Source organism: Octopus sinensis, linkage group LG4, assembly GCF_006345805.1.
Source record: "Octopus sinensis linkage group LG4, ASM634580v1, whole genome shotgun sequence".
In the NCBI taxonomy this organism is placed as follows: domain Eukaryota; kingdom Metazoa; phylum Mollusca; class Cephalopoda; order Octopoda; family Octopodidae; genus Octopus; species Octopus sinensis.
The window spans coordinates 51,886,699-51,911,555 of record NC_043000.1 but is presented as its reverse complement, the minus strand read 5'-3'; the positions used below and the strand labels follow the sequence as shown (position 1 = coordinate 51,911,555).

The 24,857-nt window shown below is 31.0% G+C and overlaps 1 protein-coding gene across 12 annotated transcripts in view; it reads right to left on the bottom strand.

Moving 5' to 3' along the window:
* Positions 1-9,940: 9,940 nt before the first annotated feature.
* Positions 9,941-24,857, bottom strand: part of LOC115210389 (bone morphogenetic protein 1) — a 2,987,986-nt gene continuing 2,973,069 nt past the window's right edge. For 9 of the 12 annotated variants that reach the window (XM_029778966.2, XM_029778971.2, XM_029778974.2 and 6 more), the window contains 4 exons: positions 21,507-21,545; positions 16,743-16,914; positions 15,469-15,689; positions 9,941-11,794 (listed from right to left, as the gene is read on the bottom strand). In XM_029778966.2, the coding sequence (XP_029634826.1) occupies positions 11,670-11,794; positions 15,469-15,689; positions 16,743-16,914; positions 21,507-21,545 (557 nt within the window). In that variant the 3' untranslated portion in view covers positions 9,941-11,669. The remainder of the gene's footprint in view (positions 11,795-15,468; positions 15,690-16,742; positions 16,915-21,506; positions 21,546-24,857) is intronic. The other 3 variants (XM_029778968.2, XM_029778972.2, XM_029778967.2) reach the window with 2 other exon arrangements.

Genomic DNA, 24,857 nt, shown 5'->3' with positions numbered 1-24,857 from the left:
CCAAATCCACTCACAAGGTTTTAGTCGGCCCGAGGCCGACACTTGGCCAAGGTCCCACCGCGTGGGACTGAACCGAAACCATATATATATATACATATACATACATGTATATACATATAGATATAAACATATACATTATATATATATAGTAGAAATATGTTACAAAAAGAAAATATAAAATACACGTAGAAATGTGAGCGGAAAATAAGAAAAATCAACGAAAATGCACATTAATGTGCATTTTCGCTGATTTTTCTTATTTCCCCCCATATGTATAAGTACAAAATAATAAATAAATAGTATATAATTGGTAAAGACTACACGTGTTTCGTGGCTATATTTTGAAAACATAGCCACGAAACACGTGTAGTCTTTTTACTAATTATATACTATTTATTTATTATTTTGTACTTAACTTCATCATAGGTATATGTTTCATCGTATATTTAATTTTTTTCTATATGGTATGATTTAATTATATCAATGTTGAATTGCTACATGGTGGTTCTTCTCTAATTTAAATGCATATATTATATGTTGCGAAATTTGATTTAGTAACACTAAATTGAATTTTTCCCTGTAAGTTTGGAATCATATTCCCTAATATATATATATATATATATATATATATAGACACATACATACATATAATGCCACATATATAATCTTTTCTACTCTTAGCACAAGGCCCGAAATTTTGGAGGAGGGGGCATGTCGATAAGATTGACCCTGTTACGCAACTGGTGCTTCATTTATCGACCCTGAAAGAATGAAAAGCAAAGTCGACCTCAGCGAAATTTGAACTCAGAGCATAAAGACAGACGAGATAATGCTAAACATTTCACCCAGCGAGCTAATGTTTCTGCCAGCTCGCCACCTAGGTAGGTTACTATACCACACCTCGTCTCCAAGCAATCTTCAAGCATATTATAAAAACCTACCTAGACCCGCATCTTCAATCATGAAACTATTTGTAGTTCACGTTTTAAGACTGTCTACATTACATAGTATTTTTCTTTATGATGGAGTACATTTTTAGCTGATCAACCTTAAAGGAACAGTAAACTATACACAAATATATTGCTGTACGCATATGTGTGTGTGTGTTTGTATGCATACATGTTTTTATGTGTGCATACGGCTGTCTCCTTGTGGTTAGTGTGTTGCGCTTATGAAAGGGAGATACTGAGTTCGTCGCCTCAGAATAGGCAATGAGCTGTATTCTTGTACGAAACAATCCTTCTTACGTTGCTCTGCGGTCACTTCCTCTTCTGACGCGTGTCCTACAGATTACCTAAACAAATAAGGTTGATTTGATGCAGGGAGTGAGCCTATGTGCAGCGCAAAGATTTTATCACTATAAATAAGCTGTGCGCAGGTGTTTCAACCAGATATTGCAAAACTGTTTTTCTCGGCCTCGTGAGACTAACATTAGGTATATATAATATGTGCGTGTGTGTGTGTGTAAATAAATATATATGTATATAATTGGAATTTCATAGGCATAAACATGATTGTATAGATATGTAAAAATATATATCCACATGTGTATATATATGTGTGTGTGTGTGTGTGTGTATGATATAATATAAAAGGATAAAATTGTTAAAAATTTTATCATTTGCAGCATATAAAAATATAGACCTATTTTCTATGCCCTTAATTATAATTATATATATATGTGTGTATCTGTGTGTGTGTGTGTACATATGCATAATTTTTTATGCATATATGCAGAGATATATATGTGTAGATGTATCGACATGTATATCTACATATTTATGCATGTGTGTATGTGTGTATATATATATATATATGTATATATATCTGTACGCATATATAATCGTATGTATGTTTCTGCATATGTGTATGTATACATGTACATAAGTGCACTGAAGCATATGTAGATATGCATAGATATGTATGTGTATGTACACATATATTTACGTATATGTGTGTACATGTTTATACATATATGTATATGTATTTGTGTGTGTACATGCACATTATACTCACCTATACGTACATGGCTATATAAGTTTTTCTACTCTTTTGTGTATATATTTGTGTATATTACTTTTGTGTCTATTTACTTTCCATTTGAAAGCTAATCCTGCAAATGCTAATCGTAATATCGGATGTGCTAAACTCTAATTGCTGCACATAGTCACACAATTCAATTTATCCTTGTATTTCACTTGCAATAGTTTTTGCAGCAGTCTTACACACTGAACTATTGAAATATGTGACTAATTATAAATTATGAAGTGGCTGTCAATATATTGTTTTATCTAGGTTGCATTATATTACAATATATTTTAGCTCCATTTCTTTGCAACTGATACAATTTGTAAATATGTGTTTACTGTTTGCAATATGTTATCAACAAGTTATTTTTACAGTATAATAGTGGATGTTAACATTATATTTATTAGACAGGATTGTATTGTGTGTGCCCTAGCAGGCTAGAAGCTAACCTGAGGAACCTGAGACAACCATCTCCATGGAAATATTTTGTGCAAAATATATACCCTTGAAGACTTCATGTTTCTTGGCTGCACATTCCTGAAAACTTAAAATTCAATAGATCACTGATACTAGGCAATGAATTTTAATTTTGAAAGGGTGTAAATCAGCTGTTTTCTCAGTGTTTAACAAATAATGTTCATGTAACAATTCTTATCTTTGTAGGTGCAAAATAATCTATTGTAACAAAACTGAAATGGTGAATTTTGACTTCAAAAGATAGCAGATTAAATAGTAAAACAGAAATAATATTTGTAATATTCGTGCCTTCCCTAAGACCATTTCCACCAAACGTGAAGGGAAATGGTAGCAATCAGGAATCATGATGTGGTCTTTTTACTTCCTGAAACTAGCATATGTAACACCATAAAAATTTCAGAATATTTAATCTGAGTGAGAAAACCATATTAATGAATTGTAACATTAAGAATGATTCCAAACATAATAGTAATTACCTTAGAACTCCTTAGTAGAGATAGTAATGATATTGGTAGATAATAATTTTGGAGGAGGGGGCCTGTTGATAAGATTGACCCTGTTACGCAATTGGTGCTTCATTTGCTTAAACATATTTACTTACTTTTATTAGGTGCAATATTTGCTACTAGATATTGTAGATTTATAAGCGGAAATCTTTGTCAGCTTAGTCGGTCACCCTATACATGAAACATATGAGAATTTACCAAATGATATTGTGGAAGTGGAAGAGTTAAAGGAGAAAAGTATGAAAAGCTAAATAAATTTATTATACAATACAAATGGGAAAAAAAACAGCCAGCAACATATCAAAAGTTTTAGGGATTTTTTCTTTTTTTTTCATCTTTATCCACAAAATACAATCCAAATTATTGTTATTATTGATAAATTCAGTTTCAGTTGACACATGATTTCACAGTCATTTGGTCATTTTTATCATATTTAGCTGTGAAACTGAAAAGTCAGTTTAACATACTCATACTCTCATATATATATATATATATATATATATATATATATATTGGTGTATTGTTATGTATTATGTATGTATGTTATTTGGTGCAAACTTAATATCAGAAATTTGTTCTGTTAGGTATGAAAACCAAAAAAAGAATAACGTAAAATAAAATAACATTAAAACATGAAACAATCCATTAAAGAACAAAGATTATGGAATAATGAATTTGTCATTTGGTTCTTTTTTTGTTAATTGTTTTGTTGTTGACAAATGGAAAAACAAACATAACTGGAGTAGTTTATAAGGTAGACATTTTGTATTTTGTTTTAAGCATGGTTAACAGTATGTAAATTTCAGAAATTTAAATATTAATACTGAGCAACAATAACCATAAATAATGAATTCTAACATTAAGAATGATTTCTAACATAACAATAATTATCTTAATACTGATAATAATGATAATATCTGTAGATAGAATTAATATCTCTCTTAGTTGTAAGGCTCCTGCTTTGTAAGGTATGTTGGGGGGTGGGATTGGGTGGAATAGATTGATTTTTTTTTTCATTAGTTTCAGTAAATTGTTATCATTTGTCTTCAGTAAATTATCATTTTTTATGTTTTTTATACAGCAGGGATGGAAAGAACTGTCTGTGGCTGAGAGTTGACCTACCAGAAAAATCTGGTACCAAACTTGATATTGTGAACCATCAAGTTTAGCTCTATGTTAACACCTGCAACAACTTTGAAATCTTAATAAATAATGATGTTTGTAGTTAGTATCACAGTCATAATTTTATCTCTTTCCTGTATACTATTTTTGTTTAAATTATTATATTTATAACAACAATAATAATGTATTGTTATCATCGCTATTAATGTTGAAGGTGGCAAAGTGGCAGAATTAGTTCTAGCTCTCTGAGATCATATCCCACTAAGGTCAACTTTACATTTCATCTTTTTGGGGAAGATGAATTAAGTACTAATTCAGAGTAGTAGATGAGTGGAAGTATTACAACACTAGACAACACACTTTGTGATATCTTTTCCACTTCTTTCCATTCTTAATTCAGTTTCCACTTGCCTTCACCAGGCCCATCAAGGAAAGGTTAAAGGGAGTAGGCTTCCAATGTCAAATAGTACTACATCAGTTGGAGCAACATCTTGAATGCATCAAGTATACATGAATACAAAATGTAGGCCCTGCACTAGAAGGTAGGACAGAAAATAAAATTAATATAAGTGTTGGGTGTGATGGACATAGTTGTCAGTCAATCAGTCTTTAAAAACAGACACTGTGACCTGGTTTCAATTCCAAATAGTAGCCACATTCTATTACATGAATAACACGGCAGAGTGAGCAGTTTCCTCTACTTCCCCTTACTTCGCAAACCTGAGGCTTTTTGCCAATATAATACTAAAAAATTCCTTTACAGTAGTGCTAAACTAATGCAATTTGAGAAAAGTATGAATTAATTCTGCATCTATACACTTCCTCTTCTTCTAGATGTAGGAAATTATGCCTAATTAAGAAAAGACAATTATTTTAAAATTTATCTTTAATAATGTCTCTATTCTTATTGTTTCCTTCTTTAATATATTTTCTTTCAAAATTTGTCAGTAGTTAAATAACTACAGCTCATAAACTTTAAAAGGGAAATAAAAAAAGAAAATTAGCAACATATTTTGGTGATTAACACAGCCTCTAGTCAGTGATTACTGTTCTTATTGTATTTGCTAGCCAAAGTAGATTTTCTTTGAATTATATAATGAATTTCAAAAACAATATAATAAACTAACTTAAAATTTTTGTAAACGAGGGCTTAATCACGCTTATCTTTATAGTATGTCGACGCTTGTAAGGTCCCATACATTTTCTTTTACTAAAAATTAGTTTTGTCAAAAGGTTATTTTTTTTCTGTCTGTATGCTTGTGTGACTTACATAGTACCTAATAATAATGTAGCTAATAAAGTAGCAATGCAAAAGGGGTGAAACTCCCAAAGAATCCCTTACTCATCAAAAATTTATACGTTCTTGTGTTTCATGTTCTTGTCCATGTCTGTAATTATTTTTACTGTTTACCTATACATACATATATATATATATGTATGTATGCATAAATATGTGTGTATGTGTGTTTTTGTTTTTTAATGTAAATGCATTACATGTATATGTACATATATGTATATATGTGAGGGTTACATGTGTGTTTGTAATTTCAATATAAATGAGATTAAAGTTGGGGGTGTAAAAGTAACTGAAAAACAATCAATTAACCAAACAATGTATGAAATGAAGTCACCTATACTCCATACCATTTTCATTCTGAATTTAATTTGGCTGTTTTGCAACCGAGTTTAAGGAAATATTTCCAATTGCATTATTTTTTTAAATCTTCTTTTGTCGTTCTTTATTCTTCTCCTGGTAGAAAACATATGACTGGTCAGATGTCAAATTCAAAGATATTTTAGACTCTGTATATTTAAACACTTTTATTCTTTCTTTATTTATATATTTTTTAACCTTAAAAGTAAATATTTTTTATTGGTGTCCATGTTGTTTCCAAAAGAAAAAAAATTAAATAAATTAAAAATAATAATGGTAATAATAATAATTAATAATAATGGAAATCAAAATAATAATAATGATAATAATAATAATAATAATAACAAATAACAAATTATTCACAGTATAGAACATCAGAAGCATCATATTTTTTTCACTTTTTTGTTTGTTTGTTCAAGCATTTGTGAACTCTAATTAAATGAATTAATAAACAAAGGAAGAGTTCTGGAAGGGAAAATTATTTAACTTCTTTTCCCCCAAAATTTTCTGTTTTCTTTTCATTTATTTTTTCTTTCTTTATTACTTTGTTATTTATTTTTTCTTGTTGTTGTTGTTCTTTTTCAAACAGTCACATGATGGGAAAGGGTTTCAGTCCAGATCTGGAATGGAGAAGAGGCGAAGGAAGAGAAAGAAGAGGAGGAGAATATAGCTGCTTTGGGATTGTTTTGTTGCCATCTCTGCTTTTGTTTGTTTGGTTTTGGTTTGTTTTTTTCTTTTTTTCCAAATATATTTCTTTATTTTTTCCAAAGCTCCCAGATACTCTTTTTTTTTTTTTTTTATCTCTGGATGACTTAAGGAAATTGGTTCATATATATTTGTTTCATAATTTGTTTTTTTCCTATATCTCCATATACCCATTTAGAAAATGGCATGTCAACATTTTTGTAATGCTTCTTTTGTTACCTGATATATATATATACTTATATACATATATATATCCAACTGTAATAAGAAGAAGAATGAACAAAACAAATGTTAATTGTGTCTTATTGGGCTATTTTTAAATAACAGGGAGTATGGAAAATTTTTTCCAGTTTTACATTCAACTTTTATGGATATTCCTTAACTGAATTGTACTTTCGATAATAAATTGATTATTAGGTAATTTTTACTTAAAATTTGAAAACTTATTATTACATTATTCACTAATCTTATAATTCATTCACATTTTCCTTTAACCTTTTTCCTGTCATATAACAGACAATTAGTTCAACCCATAGCTTAATTTTCTCATAGAGTTTTCAATATATCTAGTCAACTAATGTATATTCAATATATTTAGTCAAATAATATATATATTTCAACTATAAGATTTTTATCATTAATGCTATTTTTAAAATGTATCTTATCTTGCATTAATGAAAGCAGATCGTATTAATTTATGCATGGGCAAATAATGATGCAGGATGTAATGAATTTTAAATATATTTTTACAACTTATTAACAAAGTATATATAAATTCAGTCATCACAATCAACAACATTGACATTATTATTAATAACAATAACAACTCTGAACTGAATATAAATAGGAGTATTCTAAATAACTATGAGTTAATTAGTTTAAATATTACCCTTGGCAAATAATATAATTCTGAAATATATACATATACGCAGGCATAAAGACATGCTCAAACATAGATATGCATTCTCACATCTATATACAGATGTACGTACATACACACACATACCCACATATACATATATACAAATGCACTTAGATACAGACACACAGATATATATATATACACACACACACATCTATGTATATATGTATGTGTATATATAAATATATATGCATATATAAATGTGTATATATGTATATATATATGAATATATATATGTATGTATATATATATATTGTATATATGTGTGTCTATGTATGTATATATATATATATTGTATATATGTGTGTCTATGTATGTATGTATATATATATATTATATATGTGTGTCTATATGTATATATATATATGTATATATGTGTCTATATGTATATATATATGTATATATGTGTCTATATGTATGTATGCATATATATGTATATGTGTATATATATATGCATATGTATATATTTGTATATACATATATATATATATGTATGTATATAGATATATATATGTATACATATATATCTATATATGTATATATAGATAGATATATGTATATATATATCTATATATGTATATATAGATGGATATATGTATATATAGATGGATATATATATGTATATATATATAGATATATATGTATATATATATATATACAGATATATATATGTATAGATATACATATATATCTATATATATAGATATATGTATATGTATGTATATATATTTATATGAATATATATATACATATACACACACACATACATATACAAACATACACACATATATATATACATATTATTCATTCACATTATATACATATAAACAAACATACACACACACACACATATATATATATATGAGGCATATGCATTGTGATGGAAAATGCAATGATGCCTTTTCAGGAATGATAACTATGTAAGCAAAAGTTGATTATCAATTCAGCTTTTATGACAAAAGCTCATCACTCGTTTCTGATACCTTACATATTCTCTGAAAAGTAGAATACCGCTGACTTATGCCTAATTTAAATCTCTTGTCAAATAATGCTTATTATGAAAGTCAAGATTGACAAGAAATGATGACCGGTCAACCATTTTCAAAATAATTTTTTATGCTATTAATCAATAATTTAATTTTAACAAACATAAACCTAAACCTTTTTTCTTTTGTTTTGCCATCATGATTCTCTTTTTTACCATTTTAATTTTTCAACCTCCTCTCACAATTTCTACTAAGTTTTATCTAGTGTTTCATTAAAATCTTTTCAGCAATTCTCCCTAAAAAAAAGAAAAAAAAAACCCAAAATAATAACAAGTTTTTGTTCATCTTTTTCATTTGAGGATGCATTTTTTTGTTTGTTTTTGTTTTTTATGAAAATTTGGTAACAACTTTCTGTGTCATGCTTTACAGCAGTTCAATCATTTTGACTTCATATTTGATTGTTTATTCATTTTCTTTTTTTTTTCTTTTCTTTTTTACCTTTCAAAATTCTGTTTCGATTTGAAGTTTCTTTTATTTTTCTTCTTGATTTTATTTTGTTGAATATATATATTATTTTTTTTTTCTTTTGAAAACATATAAAGCAAGTTGATGAACATTATCACTATTTCACATCATATCAGATGCTAGTTTTTTGATATAAATTTGTTTTGTTTCTAAATATAAACCCAACCAGCAAATCTACAATGGATCAGGTCAAGTTATGTTGTTTAAAAAAAAAATATATATATAGATAAAAACAAAATGGGGAAAAAGAAAAAAAAAACAACCACTTATTGGTTCATAATACATAACTAAAAATTAAAATAGTAAAGAAATGAAATCAACACAAGTATCTAGAAAGTAGCCACACTTGAAAACCCTCGAATCTTCCAATTGAGATGTGAAACCATTTGGCTTGCTTTATAAGTTTTAAACTAATTTAAATAATTTTTCCCCTCTCTCTGTACTTATTCAGTTTCTATTGCTCTCTCTCAGTATATCTATGTATATCTATCTATCTATCTCTGTATCGATATATATACATATATATATACACACACACATATATATACATGTATATATATATATATATACACACATATATGTGTGTGTATGTATGTATATATATATGTGTGTGTATGTATGTATATATATATACACACATGTACATATGTATACTTTTATCATTATTTGAATTATGATGTAGAAGATATCCAATAATCTCACAAGTAATGATGTTCAGGCCCAGCTAACAGATAATTTATTATATCTCACTGTTATGAATCATCATCATTTGCATAGTGTTTTTGCTAAGGATTAACTGTTCTATTAATATTTTAATTATTTGATTAAAGTTTCAATCTACTCAATTTAGTTAAATCAAGCATTGGAGTTATGAAAAGTTATCACTTTTTTAATAATTCCTTCTATTTCCTTACATACATCTTAACTTGTTTTTAGATTAATAATATTGTTGTTATTTCCTTATGAGCACCAGTGTAATTTTTATTTCTTCACTTCCTCATTTTTCTACGTTTCCTAATATTTAGTATCTCATGATTTCTTTACTTAGTAATCACTTATATTAATTTATTCACGTTTATTAATTTTTCCTGTTTCAGCTATAAAATAACAATCTAGTAATCTAGATTTCTAGTGTCAAGCTTAGAACCAAATCTGGTACCTGATGAGAGTTCAGTTGTGATACAGTTCTAATGAATCCCGTGATTGCAGGCATTCGCATGTCGTTGAGCGGAAATGCCATTTTGCCTGAAAAACTCACCGCAAAGAAGAATATCTTCCTGCAATTCGGTGATGACCTTTTGGCAAGGTTTTTAATATTTACTTTCCATTTTTTTTTTTTCATTCCTGGATTGTATAAATTATTCTGTTATGATAATGATTCATTTATTGGTTATAGTTGTGGCTTTCCATGTAATATTTGTATTTCTTCTTTATGTGATGAAGAATTTGACAAGGATGTGCAGGTAGAACAGAGAAAAAACATATTTTCTCCACCTTTCCTTAAGCAATTATTATTTATTGATTTCTGTGTGTTTTTTTTTATGTTTTATAAGAAAACAAATTTCCTTAATATTATAAATGTAATGTTTCCACATGCATAGACAAAATATGTATGCAGATCTTCAACAGAAGAATAGGCTCACCATTTACAACCAGCTACCAAATCAGTGCTAGGCATGCTCCATTAGCTCTTACCTCCTTTCTTAGAGTCAAGAATATCATCTTTTCTTTTATTTTCTTTCAGCTATACCACACAACTAACTCAGAATCTTCTCCAAAGAGTTCAGAATCGAATATGTTAGTACTTAGTAAATAATTATCATCAATTAAAAACAAAAAATTGTTTTATATAATATGCTTTATTTTGCAAATTTTATAAAATTAAAAATGCTTTTTCTTGTTAGGTAAGTTTGGTTATTCTAACTTTTCTTGTATTAAAACTCATGCAAATTAAGATATTTAATATATATATATATAATTATTTATCTATTTGTATTTCATTCACCTAACCACAGTAAAAATTAATCTAATATTTTGGTATTATTGAAAACAACTTTGTTAATGTCTTCAAGACATTTTTAAAATTTTGCTTTCAGTTCTTTTGAAGTTAATATACTTAGGCACTAAGATTCTTCTTAAAACATTAAAATACATTAGTATTATTATTATTGTTGTTTAGGTTTATAGACAAAATTAAGAAAGAAAAGAGGCAACAATTTTCTGTCTTTAAATTCCAGTAGTAAAAATAGTGAATTTGGATTTAAAGCAGAAAATCAAAAATTAAGTAATACATTTTGAGGGGCAGGGATAACTTATGCTAAAAACTGAAAAACAAAACACAAGGATATATATGTAATATATGTGTATGTATATGTCTGTATATACATGTTTATATACATGCATATATATCTGTATATATATATATGTGTGTGTATATACATGCATGCATATACGTGTATGTGTATATAAATTTTTCCTTTCTTCTGTAAATTAGTATTTCATTTCTATGGATTTGGACAATATATAAGATCATAGAGGAAAACCCCTCATAACCTATCTTATTTCTGATGATAGTTGTTGGGTAGGAGATTATAGAGCATGTAAGCCTCTTTGAGGCCTACATATTATTCTGATGGTTGTGGGTAGGTAATATGGATCAGAACTCTGTGAAGCATGCAGCTGATTAGTTCAATATTTGTATATATTTTTTTCTTTGACATCCAAAGCAGGTGGCATTAAAACGGTCACAACAGAAAAAATACAAGTAGACATAAGATACTCGTCCATTGTTGGCTGTGTTCATATAAAGAACAGCTATCACCACCAATAGTGTATGTTCTTGGGGCTTTACTTGTTTTAGGTACATCTGCTGAAAGAAAAGGAAAAAATGGAAAAAGAAAACTCAGTTAATAGTGTTAAAAATAGAACACACATATATATATATAGACACACACACACATTAGTAAGTATATGAATATGATAATGCTTATGGAAACTTGACCCCCAGAGATCAACTGCAAATGTGGTCTGGCTGCCAGGGGTCATGGAATCCCCTTTGGTACCACTGCTCTATTTCCTGGAAGATAAAGCTCCACATCTACAGTGCACTGACCTTCTTTATTCTCCTGTATGGAGCAGAAATGTAGCCCCTCTCAAAGCCCTTAGCAAAGAGGATTGACAGCTTTGATAGCAAAACCCTGAGAACCAGTGAGAACATCAGGTGGTACCATCATGTTTCCAACAAAGAACTGCATGCATGCATCAGCCCACAGCCTCCTATCTCATAGCTACCTCTCACATGCACTGGTATGGACATCTTCTCTGTCTCCCGCTAGATCATCCTACCAGGGATTTACTCTCATGTAATGTGGCAGCTTCCAGCTGGAAGAGGCTTCATAGCCAGCCCTGCACATGTCTGTATGTATATTGGAGAAGATTTCCAGAGGCACAATGTCACCTTGAAAGATGCTGAGGGGCTGGGATAGGACTGTCAGCAATGAAGAGCACTGGTGGACCTGGTTGGTTCTATGCATGATGACATCTCTGGGACTACTAACCTGAGATGACCCCAGCCCCATCAAACAAGACCATGAAGCAAGCAAACATAGTAGAAACAGACACCTGAATGTCTAAACATGTCTTGCTTCAAACTGAAGCTGTGTGGACCAAATATTAACCTCATCAAAAAGTAATTGCATTTCATTATCCAATACTCCACAAACTATTGAATGAAATTTAATGAGTCAAAGAGAACACTTCAGATGACAAAGTAGAAAAACTTGTTTGAAGTTCCCAAGAGATAAAAGTGAATAGCCTGACACTATAGCTTTAACATTTATGTGAGAACTAGAAGTCTTGGAGAAGATGAAAAATAAAAAGAACTTGCATATGTGTACATTGGTCCACATGAGTTGTTTCCTGTATTTCTTTTTTTCATTAATGGCAAGCTAAATGAGAAGACAAATGTAACTGTGCGTAAATCTACCAACATTGTGCAATTTTTCTTATTCCTCACAGGTGTAGATGTCATCAAGCAGTAAAGAACCAACAACCAAGCAACCTTCCCACTGAAAATACATCCAGCCTCTTCCTGTAGGTTCCAAAACTGCAACCATAACCATTAGCATGATGAAAGGTAGATCTGGTGAGATTGTGAAAATGCAAGAGTGGAGCCAAACGATTGTGTGCAAAAGGTAAGGTGTAAAGGATCCTCAACCAAACTCCTCACATGCAAGAGACAGCAACACAAATTCTTCTGGGTTGAGTAATAGTGACAGCAGGGGTGGAGTAGGCATATTGTTAGTTGAAAAAGTGATTGAGGTAGTCAGGCTATTTGAAAAGATAATTAAGATGGGGCTAATTATAGGTAACTTAACCATGATGGTTATCTCTGCATATGCACCACAGGCAAGGTTGACAGTGATTTCAGCATTGTGCAGGTGATTTCAACAGACATTATTGGCCAATATATTTATCAATAGCCTATGTAATATAAAAGCTGTGGATGTGGTTCAAAATACGAAGAGGATGTAAGGTTTGTGGAGTTTTGCAATGCAATCAAACAATTTGCTACACAGACTTTAGGAAACCAGCCAACTGCCTCATCACCTACCAATCTGGAGAACACACAAGTCAGACAGATTACATTCTCACTAGGAAGTGGAACAGAAGATCTACTGTAAATACCAAAACCTTTTCTGACAAAGAATACAATACACAACACATATAAGTGGCTAGGCAGGCACAGAAATGAAAGGCAAAAAGGAGTAAGATATGTAAACTAAAAGATGCTTTAATTGGGAATAGATTTTCAGAAACTCCAAATGATGCATAAATGAAAACTGAAACTTTTACAAATATTAACAGCAATAACTATATACTGGGAGAGACATGTGGCTGGAGCAGAGTTCTAGCCAAGCCAAAAATAACATGAGAGAAATATACAGGTCATAGTACAGAAACGGCGGAGAGAGAAATTTGGAAAGACAGGAAGTTAAGTAGTAGTAAGGAGCATTATCAAATGGCTAGAAAAGCAGCTATGTGACAGGTATATTTATTTAAGGGTGAATTAGGAAGGGAGAAATTTGCATATCTGCGATGTGAGGATCAGAGGCATGAAATGTTAAGGATTAGGAGACAATGTGGAGAGAGAACAGTAGCTTATCTAAGTACTACAAGTATGGAGCTACCAATATACAGTAGAATTATGTATTCACCAATATGAATGTGTACCAACTTCTAGAAATAATACTTGATTTTATAAAATACAGAAGTTTAGGTAATGTATTTATACCATATAACATGCAAATTTTCTATCTTAATTAAGCAGCATATATTATAGAACAATAATTTGGCTGCCTAAGAGAAAAGTCATTCTTATTTGCTGTAAAGCTCCTCTGGACCCTAAAAAGAGTCATGTGGATAATGCTTTGTGTAATAAGGTGCAGTTACTTAGTGATTTGATTATCATCCAGTGAAAATGTATGTCACTTATATAAATCTCTGAAGGTAGAATATACTAATGTTTTACAGATATTTATCGTAAAAATTACATCTAATAAGGTCTTTTACTTGGAAATTCAAAATTGCTTAACCATGAACTTTATTATTATTATTATTATTATTAAATTTTACCCATTTTGCTCCATATTTTAGGTGCTGGCTATCCATTTACCTGATCCAAATCATGACATACTTTACTCTAATTAGATTATTTAATTATTTAAAAATAATTTATATGGTAAGTTTTCAACTATTTACCTAAAAGACACACACACACACATAAGGAAAATGTTTAAATATTTTCATTAAATCAGACTGATTTGATATCTGATCATCATCAAGTGATACTGGATGTATGCATAACACAAGACTGGATTCAAACTTGGAACCTTTATTTCTAAATGGCAATCAGAGATAAACTTATCAAAACATTTTTCATCTTCAAAGATGAGCTTAAGTCTGATATATAAATTTAACATCTTATCTCAGACATTTAGACATTTCCAAGTTCCAATGAATTAATGTCTTGTATTATACTCTTTTTACTATTTGAAATGTTAAATGGATAAAAATTGATCTTTTTGTGGGATATTTTCACATTTATTGTATTCAAAATAATGTTTGAGGGCAAAACATCTCTAAATCAAAGCGATGTATTCAATTTTGATATGGTTTTTAAATGTGAAACTGAATATTAATACTTGTTTGTTTAAACAATTAATTTTGAAAGGGAACAGCAAAACTGATTTATCTTTTTCAATCTCTAGATAAATTGTAAAGATTACTGTTAGAATACGCTTTAAAGTATATATTTATAGGATAGATTTTTGTGAAATTATATACATTATTTCACAAATATTTTAAGCTATAAGTTGGCCTTACATGAAGGAATTCAAAATGATCAATGAAAGATGAAGGAACAAAGTTCAAGGCTATTATATTGGCCTTTAGTGACAATGCAATACAAATAACATTAAACAATGACATTTAATTTTAGTGGAAAGAAGTATATCTTTAAAAATAACATTTTGGGATACTTACGTGACTGTTTATTGTTTGTTTGTACAAATCTATATTTTGCCATGAAACCAAGGGCATCATAGATGCCATTAGATTTGAATGTGACTTTGAAAAATTCGCCATCGGACTTGACCGTATTATTCTTCCCCGTTCTCAAACCACAGAACCGATCCATTTTTCTATCTTGTGTGGTGAAGAAGTTAGAGAAAGAAACATAATCACTTTTATGTTCTTCGTCACAGCTGAAAGGAAGAAAGGAAATGAATTAATATTATGAAACTGAAAAAAATTAAGTTTCCGTAAATTTACTGACACTGCAAAAATAAAAGTAATTTCATAAACGTCCTTGTTCTACTTCTACATTGTAGTCTTAAAATGATAGAAATCAAACCTTACGTTATAACAGTTTCACATTTGTTTAATGCATTTTATACAATGTTTCTTTATACAAAGAGCCCTTCTTTTAAAAAGCTTCTGTCTTTTTAGCCATGTTTGTATATTTTATGTTTTATATGCAACACAGTTTCAAATTAAAATAGAGTAGAATATCATGGAATAGAATTAAAATAATTCTATTATATAATATTCTAATATATTCAAATTGGATGGTAGGAGATAATTATTTTTCTCCTGGACACAACAATGGACATTCTCCATATAATATTCAGAAGAGTGACTATTATAGTTAAAATTACCCATAGCTTTGAAGTAGTTTGTTGAATTATAAGATAATTAAATGATAACCCATTTCTAGTTGCCAAGTAGTGAGATTAAAGACTTTCTCACATTCCACTAGTAAAACATCTTAGCTGCTCTTAATTAAAACGGCAAAGTCAGGCTATCATAAAACCGAATGTTACAGTATTTAGTTGTAGCTCCGTCAAGTTGGCTTTCAAATGCTGCAGAGATCAAATGTACCTCCATCCATCAATGATTGATAAAATAAATATCAATAATTCAATTAATTATCCCACCCACACCACCAAAAATATTGGATTTGTTTCTACTTAAAATAAATCAATATGTGAATATCACAAAAGGAAATTTCTTAATTTCCACATATTTAGTACATTTTGGGGGAGAAATTCGAAATCTTAATTGAATAAAATTTAAGAACTCTTGCCACAAATCCTAGAGATTAATAGTCCACTTACAGTAACATTACATGGATGATTGTGAATGTAATGTTTTCTAGACATTTTCCATTCAATATTTAATGTTGTAAGAATGTAAATTCAAGAAACCATTTTATCTTAACAGCTACTAGAATTAGAAATGAGAGCATTTTTACTTACTTTGGTTTAACACCATCAACTTCAAATTTTGTGAAGTCAATTATTACTTTTTCACCTTTCTGACCATAAAACAGATAGTGACATTCCGTTATTCTTGGGTATTTTCCTGGATAATTTGGTGAAGTGAAAAACCCAGAAGATGCTAAAATACTCTTATAGTTGAACCCACATACTGAAAAGAGCAAGAAATAGAGGTTATTATAAAATTCTTTTGATATATATGTATATATATACTTGGAGTAGATCTATTTTACATTTGTTTCGGATATGTTTTAACAGAATAGATAAAAGAATAAAACAAATCTAAGTGATAAACTTAAAATGTACATTAAATAAAAGATGATAAAATTGGGGAAGAACTATTGACTTTGGTTCAAATATAAATATAGCCTAGATGCTTTATATTCTAGAATAAACACTACACAAGTGGGATAAGCTGCAAAAGTTTTAATACTGGTATCAGAATTTTCAGGAGAAGCATATACTTTATAGTTGAATGGTTAGAAGACACTGAATTGTAAGTAATACTTATTTCTTCTGGTAATGGCTCAGAACTAATGGAAGAATGTGCTTTATAAGTTTGGTATAACAGGATTATGTTTTACAAACTCTCTCCCTTACTCTCTCTCCTCAGAGTTAAAATGATTGCAGTTTTTTCTAGTTCCAAAGAACTGTTTGTATTGCACAATAATAACCATCATCGTCACAACCATCATCATTTAACATCTGTTTTCTATGCTACCAAGGGTTGGACATTCTATATGATATTTTACACACTGATCAACATTCTTTTATCTTTTACTTGCTTTAGGCCTTAGACTGTAGCCAATGAATCCACCTCAGGACTTTTTTAAGCCTGCTACTTATTCAATCGGTCTCTTTTGCCAAACTGCTGAGTTACAGTAATGTAAATATACCAACACGTAAGCAAAAAAATATTTATCAGACTTCTTTCAGTTTCCATCTGCCATATCCACTTCCAAGGTGTTGGTCAGCCCAAGGCTATAGTAGAAAACACTTGCTCAAGGTGCCATACAGTAGGACTGACCCCAGAACCAAGTGTTTGGGAAGCAAAGTGCACACCACACAGCTATGCCTGTGTCTACTTTGGGTACTCTTCCTTCAATAGATATTCATAGCATTATAATTTTTCAGACTATTATCTTCATTTACAATGATTTGATATAAATTAATATCTAAGCTAAATTTTAGTTTCCAATTATCATCAGGTGCCACCTTAATACTGCATGTAATTGTTTGTATGTACAAAACCATAGCATTCAGAAATAAAGGTTCCTATTTTGAATCTAGTCTTGTACTATAGACACATTCTATAGTAAAGATGAAAGCAACTAAAACAGCAGATGTAAGCATTTAAAGAAAAGAAATCTTTCATCTTTCTAGATGAGATTAACAGTTCAACTAATTACATATAATCATATTAACAACTCATCTCAGACATTTAAATTTACTTATTTCTTCAGATATCATGGTTTATAGAGTTTCTGACATCTGCAATTTACACTCACAGAACTAATAATCCTGATGGTTGAGATTTGGTGAGAATGAGGTCATAGCAAATCCCAACTCTCCTTATATCATAGCTTCCAAATAACAAATGTAATAAAAACAAAAAGAAGAAATATCAAATTAGAAGGAACTTATGATGGAAAATAACTTATTCAGTTTCCTTTCATCAACACCATGAAAATAGACCACAGCTGTGAATTACAAACTTGACTCTATCATAGAATAGAAAGCACCAAATGCTGATTTAATTTTCCCTCACTAGCTTGTGCTGGACAAAGACTTATTATTGAGATATTATTTTACAGCTGGATACCTATACTGTTGCTAACCCTTACAAGCTTTTCATGTACAGGATTTTTTTTCACCTGTCTTTGAAAGGCAAATTCATCAGCAAGAAGGTCAACATAATGCCATTGTTTTGCTCAAATGGCTTCATTCAAAAATGTGGATTGTACACTTTCACACATACCCTTGCACACACTCATATGGGATGTGCTTCAATTTAGTTTCTGTTGACCAATACCAATTCACAGGACATATCTTATTTGGTCGATGAATTGAACCCATCACCTTAAGGTCATGACCTTTATATTTTAATAAATAGATATACACTTCGTTATCTCAACTTCTAGGAAGGAAGAATGATTCCTGATGAGCTGATAAATAACAACAAAAGCCCAATGGTTCAATCCTCATTCTAAACTGTGTCCTGGCTAATTTCACAGTGAGACACAGGGATATAAGTCCATGCATGCATGCATGCATGTATGTATGTATTTATTTGTGTGTGTGTGTTTGTGTGTGTGTAGTTGTTTATTCAAAACTAGTATAATAGTAGTATTTTAGTTCATGTATACCATTATGATTTGCATTGAGTTTGTTCAAAAGCTTTGTAGTGTAATCTTCGCACTTGTCTTTGATAGCTTGGGATAAAAATTGGCCCTTTCTCCTCTTGTATAAGGAATACCAAACGTCTTCATGCATTACCTGCCTGATAAGAAACTCAGACACTCCCATGTCTCTGGCAATGGACCTGATTGACTTGGAGGAATCAGGGCCTGAATATCACCAACAAATTCAGTTCTTTTCTGATCAAAACAATCAGAGTGTGTTTTCCAAGATGTCATACCTTTGTAATCACCATTAGACTAATAAAACTCTTTTCGAATTCTCTGCACTGTACTCAGATTGACACCCACACACTCTGAAATGTTTGTATTGCCAAGCAGCACAGCATATCATTTCCAAATTTCTGGCAGAGTGAATTGCATCATGGTGCTGTTTTTCTCACAGAGAGTGCCCAGCTGACCCTACTATACTGTGTAGTCAACAAAATCAAAAACAAATGATGTGCATGCACAAAATTAAAACTATAAAATGGCGACAATTTATCCATTACACCCTGTATATATATATATGTGTGTGTATGTATAATATATGCAGGTATTTAGGTATGTATAATATAACGGAGAGGCATGCATTCTTAAAAGCTATTAATATATATACATACATATATATATATATATATATATATAATGCAAACAGAACTAATTAAAGAAATCAACTAAAGTATCTTTTAAAGACTAATAACAGTTATGTCTGATGGTAAGTAGTGACCTACAAATAGCTACATTGACAACAAAATGCATTAATGCTAAATAATCTGCCAAAACATAATTTGCCTTGTAACTAGCTTTGAAAATCTGAAAAAAAAAAAAATCTCAGTATCTGCCAAATAGTGTTCTACTAAAAATACAAAAAGCTCAGATGATAATCTAGATAGAATGACAGCACTTGTGTGTAAAGCCATAAAAAATTAGAACAGTCTTGGAAATGCATTGACTTGTATCAGCTTGCAGTGACATACTTTATACTATTAAGGAGGATTATTTTGTTTGTTCGTTTGCTTTTTTAGTTTTCATTAATTTCTGCAGATAGCTTATGAAGTTGCCTCGCTAAATTGGGATAAGTGATTTTTGCATACTCTCTTTTACTTGTTTCAGTCATTTGACTGTGGCCATGCTGGAGCACTGCCTTTAGTCAAGCAAATCGACCCCAGGACTTATTCTTTGGAAGCCTAGTACTTATTCTATTGGTCTCTTTTGCCGAACTCCTAAGTTACAGGAACATAAACACACCACCATCGGTTGTCAAGCGATGTTGGTGGGGAGACAAACACAGACACACAAACATTATACACACACATACATATATATATATATATATATATATATATATACACACACACACACACACACACACGAAAGGTTTCTTTTAGATTCTGTCAACCAAATCCACTAACAAGGCTTTGGTCGGCCCACGGCTATAGTAGAAGACACTTTCCCAAGGTGCCACGCAGTGGGAATGAACCTGGAACCATGTGGCTGGTAAGCAAGCTACTTACCACACATACACTACTGCATATTTACAAGTATGTCAAATGGCATAGAATAACTCTCAGCTTAGTATAATGCTATATGTAAACCAAAGTAGGACAGGCGGTTTTGGTTGGGTGTGTATGTGTGTGTGTGCTTCATAAATTTTTGTCTATTTTTCCATGCTGCACAGGTTAGATGAATATGCTGAGTGTTATCTTTTTAGAGATGGATGCCCTTCCTATCACTATCCCATATCTGTTTCTCAAGAAAGAGAACTCTTTTCCTAATGGCTTTTACAGCACAAAGTGTGTGAGATGTAAATAAATACACACACACAATGGTTCTTTTACAGACTCTATCTATCAAATTAACTCACAAGGCTCAGGTACTTGCTCAAAGAGGTACTGAAAGCACAGTGAACTTCTTGATACAGCCATGCCTGTGCCTTATAAATATATATATATAGTGGTTAATGATGGCCAGAGCTTAGCATTGGATCCTATAACATTGAACAGATGAAAGATTAACAGGATGTGAATCTATTGCAGATAGCATTTGCTAAAGACTCATACCTGTCACAATTATATGAACCAATTCACTTTCTATGACCAAAGCAGATATAATAATGAAGCATCTGCAATATATGAGCTTTTAGAGCTTGTGGTTCAACCCTTCATCCACTTAGTAAAGTACACATAAAATTTATATATATATATATATATATATATATATATATATGAAATTCAGTGATTAAATGCAAACATTCCTTTCACATGCTCTTTTTAATGCTATTCTCATATGTTACTTTTATTGAGATAGAAAATGTTTTTCACAATAGTAACTGTTGAATACTTACAATATCTAGAATCAGGTTCACCCGTGCTAATGCCAAAATCTGTAAAAGAAAGAGAGAAAAAACAGGATAAACAAAATATTCCCTTCCAATACAAAGAAATGCAATAAATTATACTATGATGAGTTCAAAGTAAAACTATTCTGAGCTGACATCAGGTTCACACAACTACCTAACCCTTGAGTGCCTCTAGCAGAATCCATTCTGTTGCCTGCAGATTTCTTCCTTTTTGTTTTATTTTCATTCTTATCCTCATCATAACATCTACTTTCCATGCTTGCATGAGTTGGATAGAATTCATTGAGGCAGATTTTTTTATGGCTGAATGCTCTTCCTGTCACCAACACTTACCTGTTTGCAAGCAGGGTAATATTTCTGCAAGGCCATATATGTTTACATACACACACACATACATACACACACACGTATGACAGGCTTCTTTCAAGACTTTAGTCAGCCCAACACTATAGTAAAAAAACATTGCCAAAAGTACTACACAGTGGAAATAAACCCAAACTACATGGTTATGAAGCAAACTTCTTAATCATAAAACACATGATTGTGCCTAAGCCCATAAAGGAATTTTGAGTAATTAAGTTCTTGTAATTATCTCCCCTCTCTTTTTTAAAGTTTTTGCTAGCAAATGCTACAAAGTCTTCCTTTATGTTTTCCTGCTAAGGAGAAAATTACAGTTAAGGATACCCTGCACGTATCATTTAATATATCACCCCATTACATATTTATAAAACTGCCCTTTAAAATATCTTGATTAGTATGCTTCAGTAAACACTGAAAATAATAGCAAAAATGTTATTGATCACTACCTCTCAATCCAAAACAAAGATTAAATCTTAAGATAGAAATTATACAAAAATTTTCTTATGTGTATACTCACACACACATATGCAGGGTGGCCCAAAAGTAGGTTTACAGTTATTCAACTATCCCTTTCGCATTCATATATTAACAGTTTAGATCTTAATTATAAAAAAGTATGAAACCACTACTCTATGCTAATTTAGTTAGTTTTATCAAGCTCCCTTTTCAGTTTGTAAGATAGAAATTTAAATTTAACAAAATGTTAAAAAGATATTTAAAGTGCCTACATGATAACTGCAAACTACTTTTGGGCCAAACAAGGCTTTGGTCAACCTGGAACCATGTGGGTGGGAAGCAAACTTCTCCCCACACAGCCATACCTGCACCTATCTGACAACCAAATGTCTCTTTACATGTCTACATACACATATGCACAAATGAAGAATACAAATATTAATTATATTGCAATGCTTAAATGAAAATATTAAAAAAAACTAATAAAAGCTGAAAAAGAAAAGTGAATTTTTAAAAAACATGTAAAAAGAAAAATAATTAAATATTTATAGTGAATTAAAAACATTTCCATTAAAAATGGAGTGTAAGAAATCAGTTAATTATCTTTTGAACACCAATAGGTAAATAATTGTCTTCCCCTGAAGACAATGCCAACCTACAAACAGCCATATGGAAATGGTAAAACATCCTATTACTACTGCTACTACAAATAATCAGCATCAAAATGAAAACAATATAATCATGATCATCATCACTTAACATCTGTTTTCCATGCTGGCATGGGTTGGATTGTTTAACAGGAACTGGCTAGGCAGAAGACTACACCTGGCTTCATTGTAAATTTTGGCATGGGTTTCATGGTTGGATGCCCTTCCTAACACCATTCACCCCACAGAGTGGGGTGTTATATCTGTTAATATTAAGCAATGCTGTTTTCAGTAAAAAAGAATAGTAGATGCACATGCACATGTGTGTATGTACAAATGTTTATGTACGAGTGAGTTTGGTTGTATGCAAGTGTGTAAATATAAAACTGCAATATTTCTCACATTCTTTATCTTTGTCAGTAAATGTGTGTGTGTGTGTGTGTGATTTGTATGTTTTATCTTTTATCTTTTACTTGTATCAGTCATTTGACAGCAACCATGCTGGGGCGCCATCTTGAAAGGTGCAAATTGACCCCAGGGCTTATTTTTTGAAGTCTACTTATTCTACCGGTATCTTTTGGTGAACTGCTAAGTTACGGAAATGTAAACACCAACACTGGTTGTCAAGCAATGTTGATGGGACAAACACAGACAGAGAGGCACATACACATAGGTACAAGCTTCTTTCAGATTCCGTTGACCGAATCGTATCTATATATAAAATTATAATTTAGGGTATCTAAGAGATATCACCTCGCTGGAAATAGCATCCAAAACCTGCCTCTAAAATCACATTAAATGTTCATACATGTATGTATGTATGTATATATATATATGTATACATACACATACAACAGGCTTATTCTGCCAAATCCACTCACAAGGCTTTGGTCAGCCGAAGGATATAGCAGAAAACACTTGCCCAAGGTGCTACACAGTGAGACTGAACCAGGAACCATGTGGTTGGGAAGCAAGTTTCTTACCATACAGCTACATCTCTCTATCTCTTTTTCTCCTCTCCCATCTGTCTTTATTATTTATCTGTCTACTTATCACTGAAAGGACATTTGTATGCAAATGCATGCATGCCGAATTGCAATATCTTGCACATATATCAGCCCTTCTGTCTGTCTGTCTGTCTCTCTCTCACACAGACACACACACACTCTATGTCACTCTCTCTTTTGATTGTTCCACAACTACAAAGTAATGCATTCATATAATGCTTCATAGATTTTTTTTTATTCCTTAGTCTAAACAGCACCCATGAAAGACTGAGAAGGACACTGATAATGTGTGTGTGTGTGTGTGTGTGTGCGTCACCAACAAAGATAAACATAAAATGATTTAAGAAAATGTCAACCACAACACCCATCATTAAACTATTATCTGTATGGAATTATGTCCACACAAAAATGTATTTCATATTTCCCTAGCTAGTAAGGTTAATGGAAGATGCTTATTGCGCATAGACATTCATGCATGTATTTATCTATCTATGTATTCTTTTATTTGTTTCAGTCATTTGATTGTGGCCTGCTGGAGCACAGCCTTGAAGCGTTTTAGTCAAACAAATTGACACCAGGACTAATTCTATCAGTTTCTTTTGCTGAACCACTAAGTAAACGCACCAACACCAGTTGTCAAGCAGTGATGGGTGTCAAATTCAGACACAAAAACACACATATATGAGTGTATACACACATATATATATATATAAAGTTAATCCAAACAAGAAAGCACAACAACACGAGAACGTGGAACAAATATAGTATTATTGGACGCTCAGGAAAGAAGGAAATATATATATACACACACACACAACAGGCTTCTTTCAGTTTCCGTCTACCAAATCCACTCACATGGCTTTAGT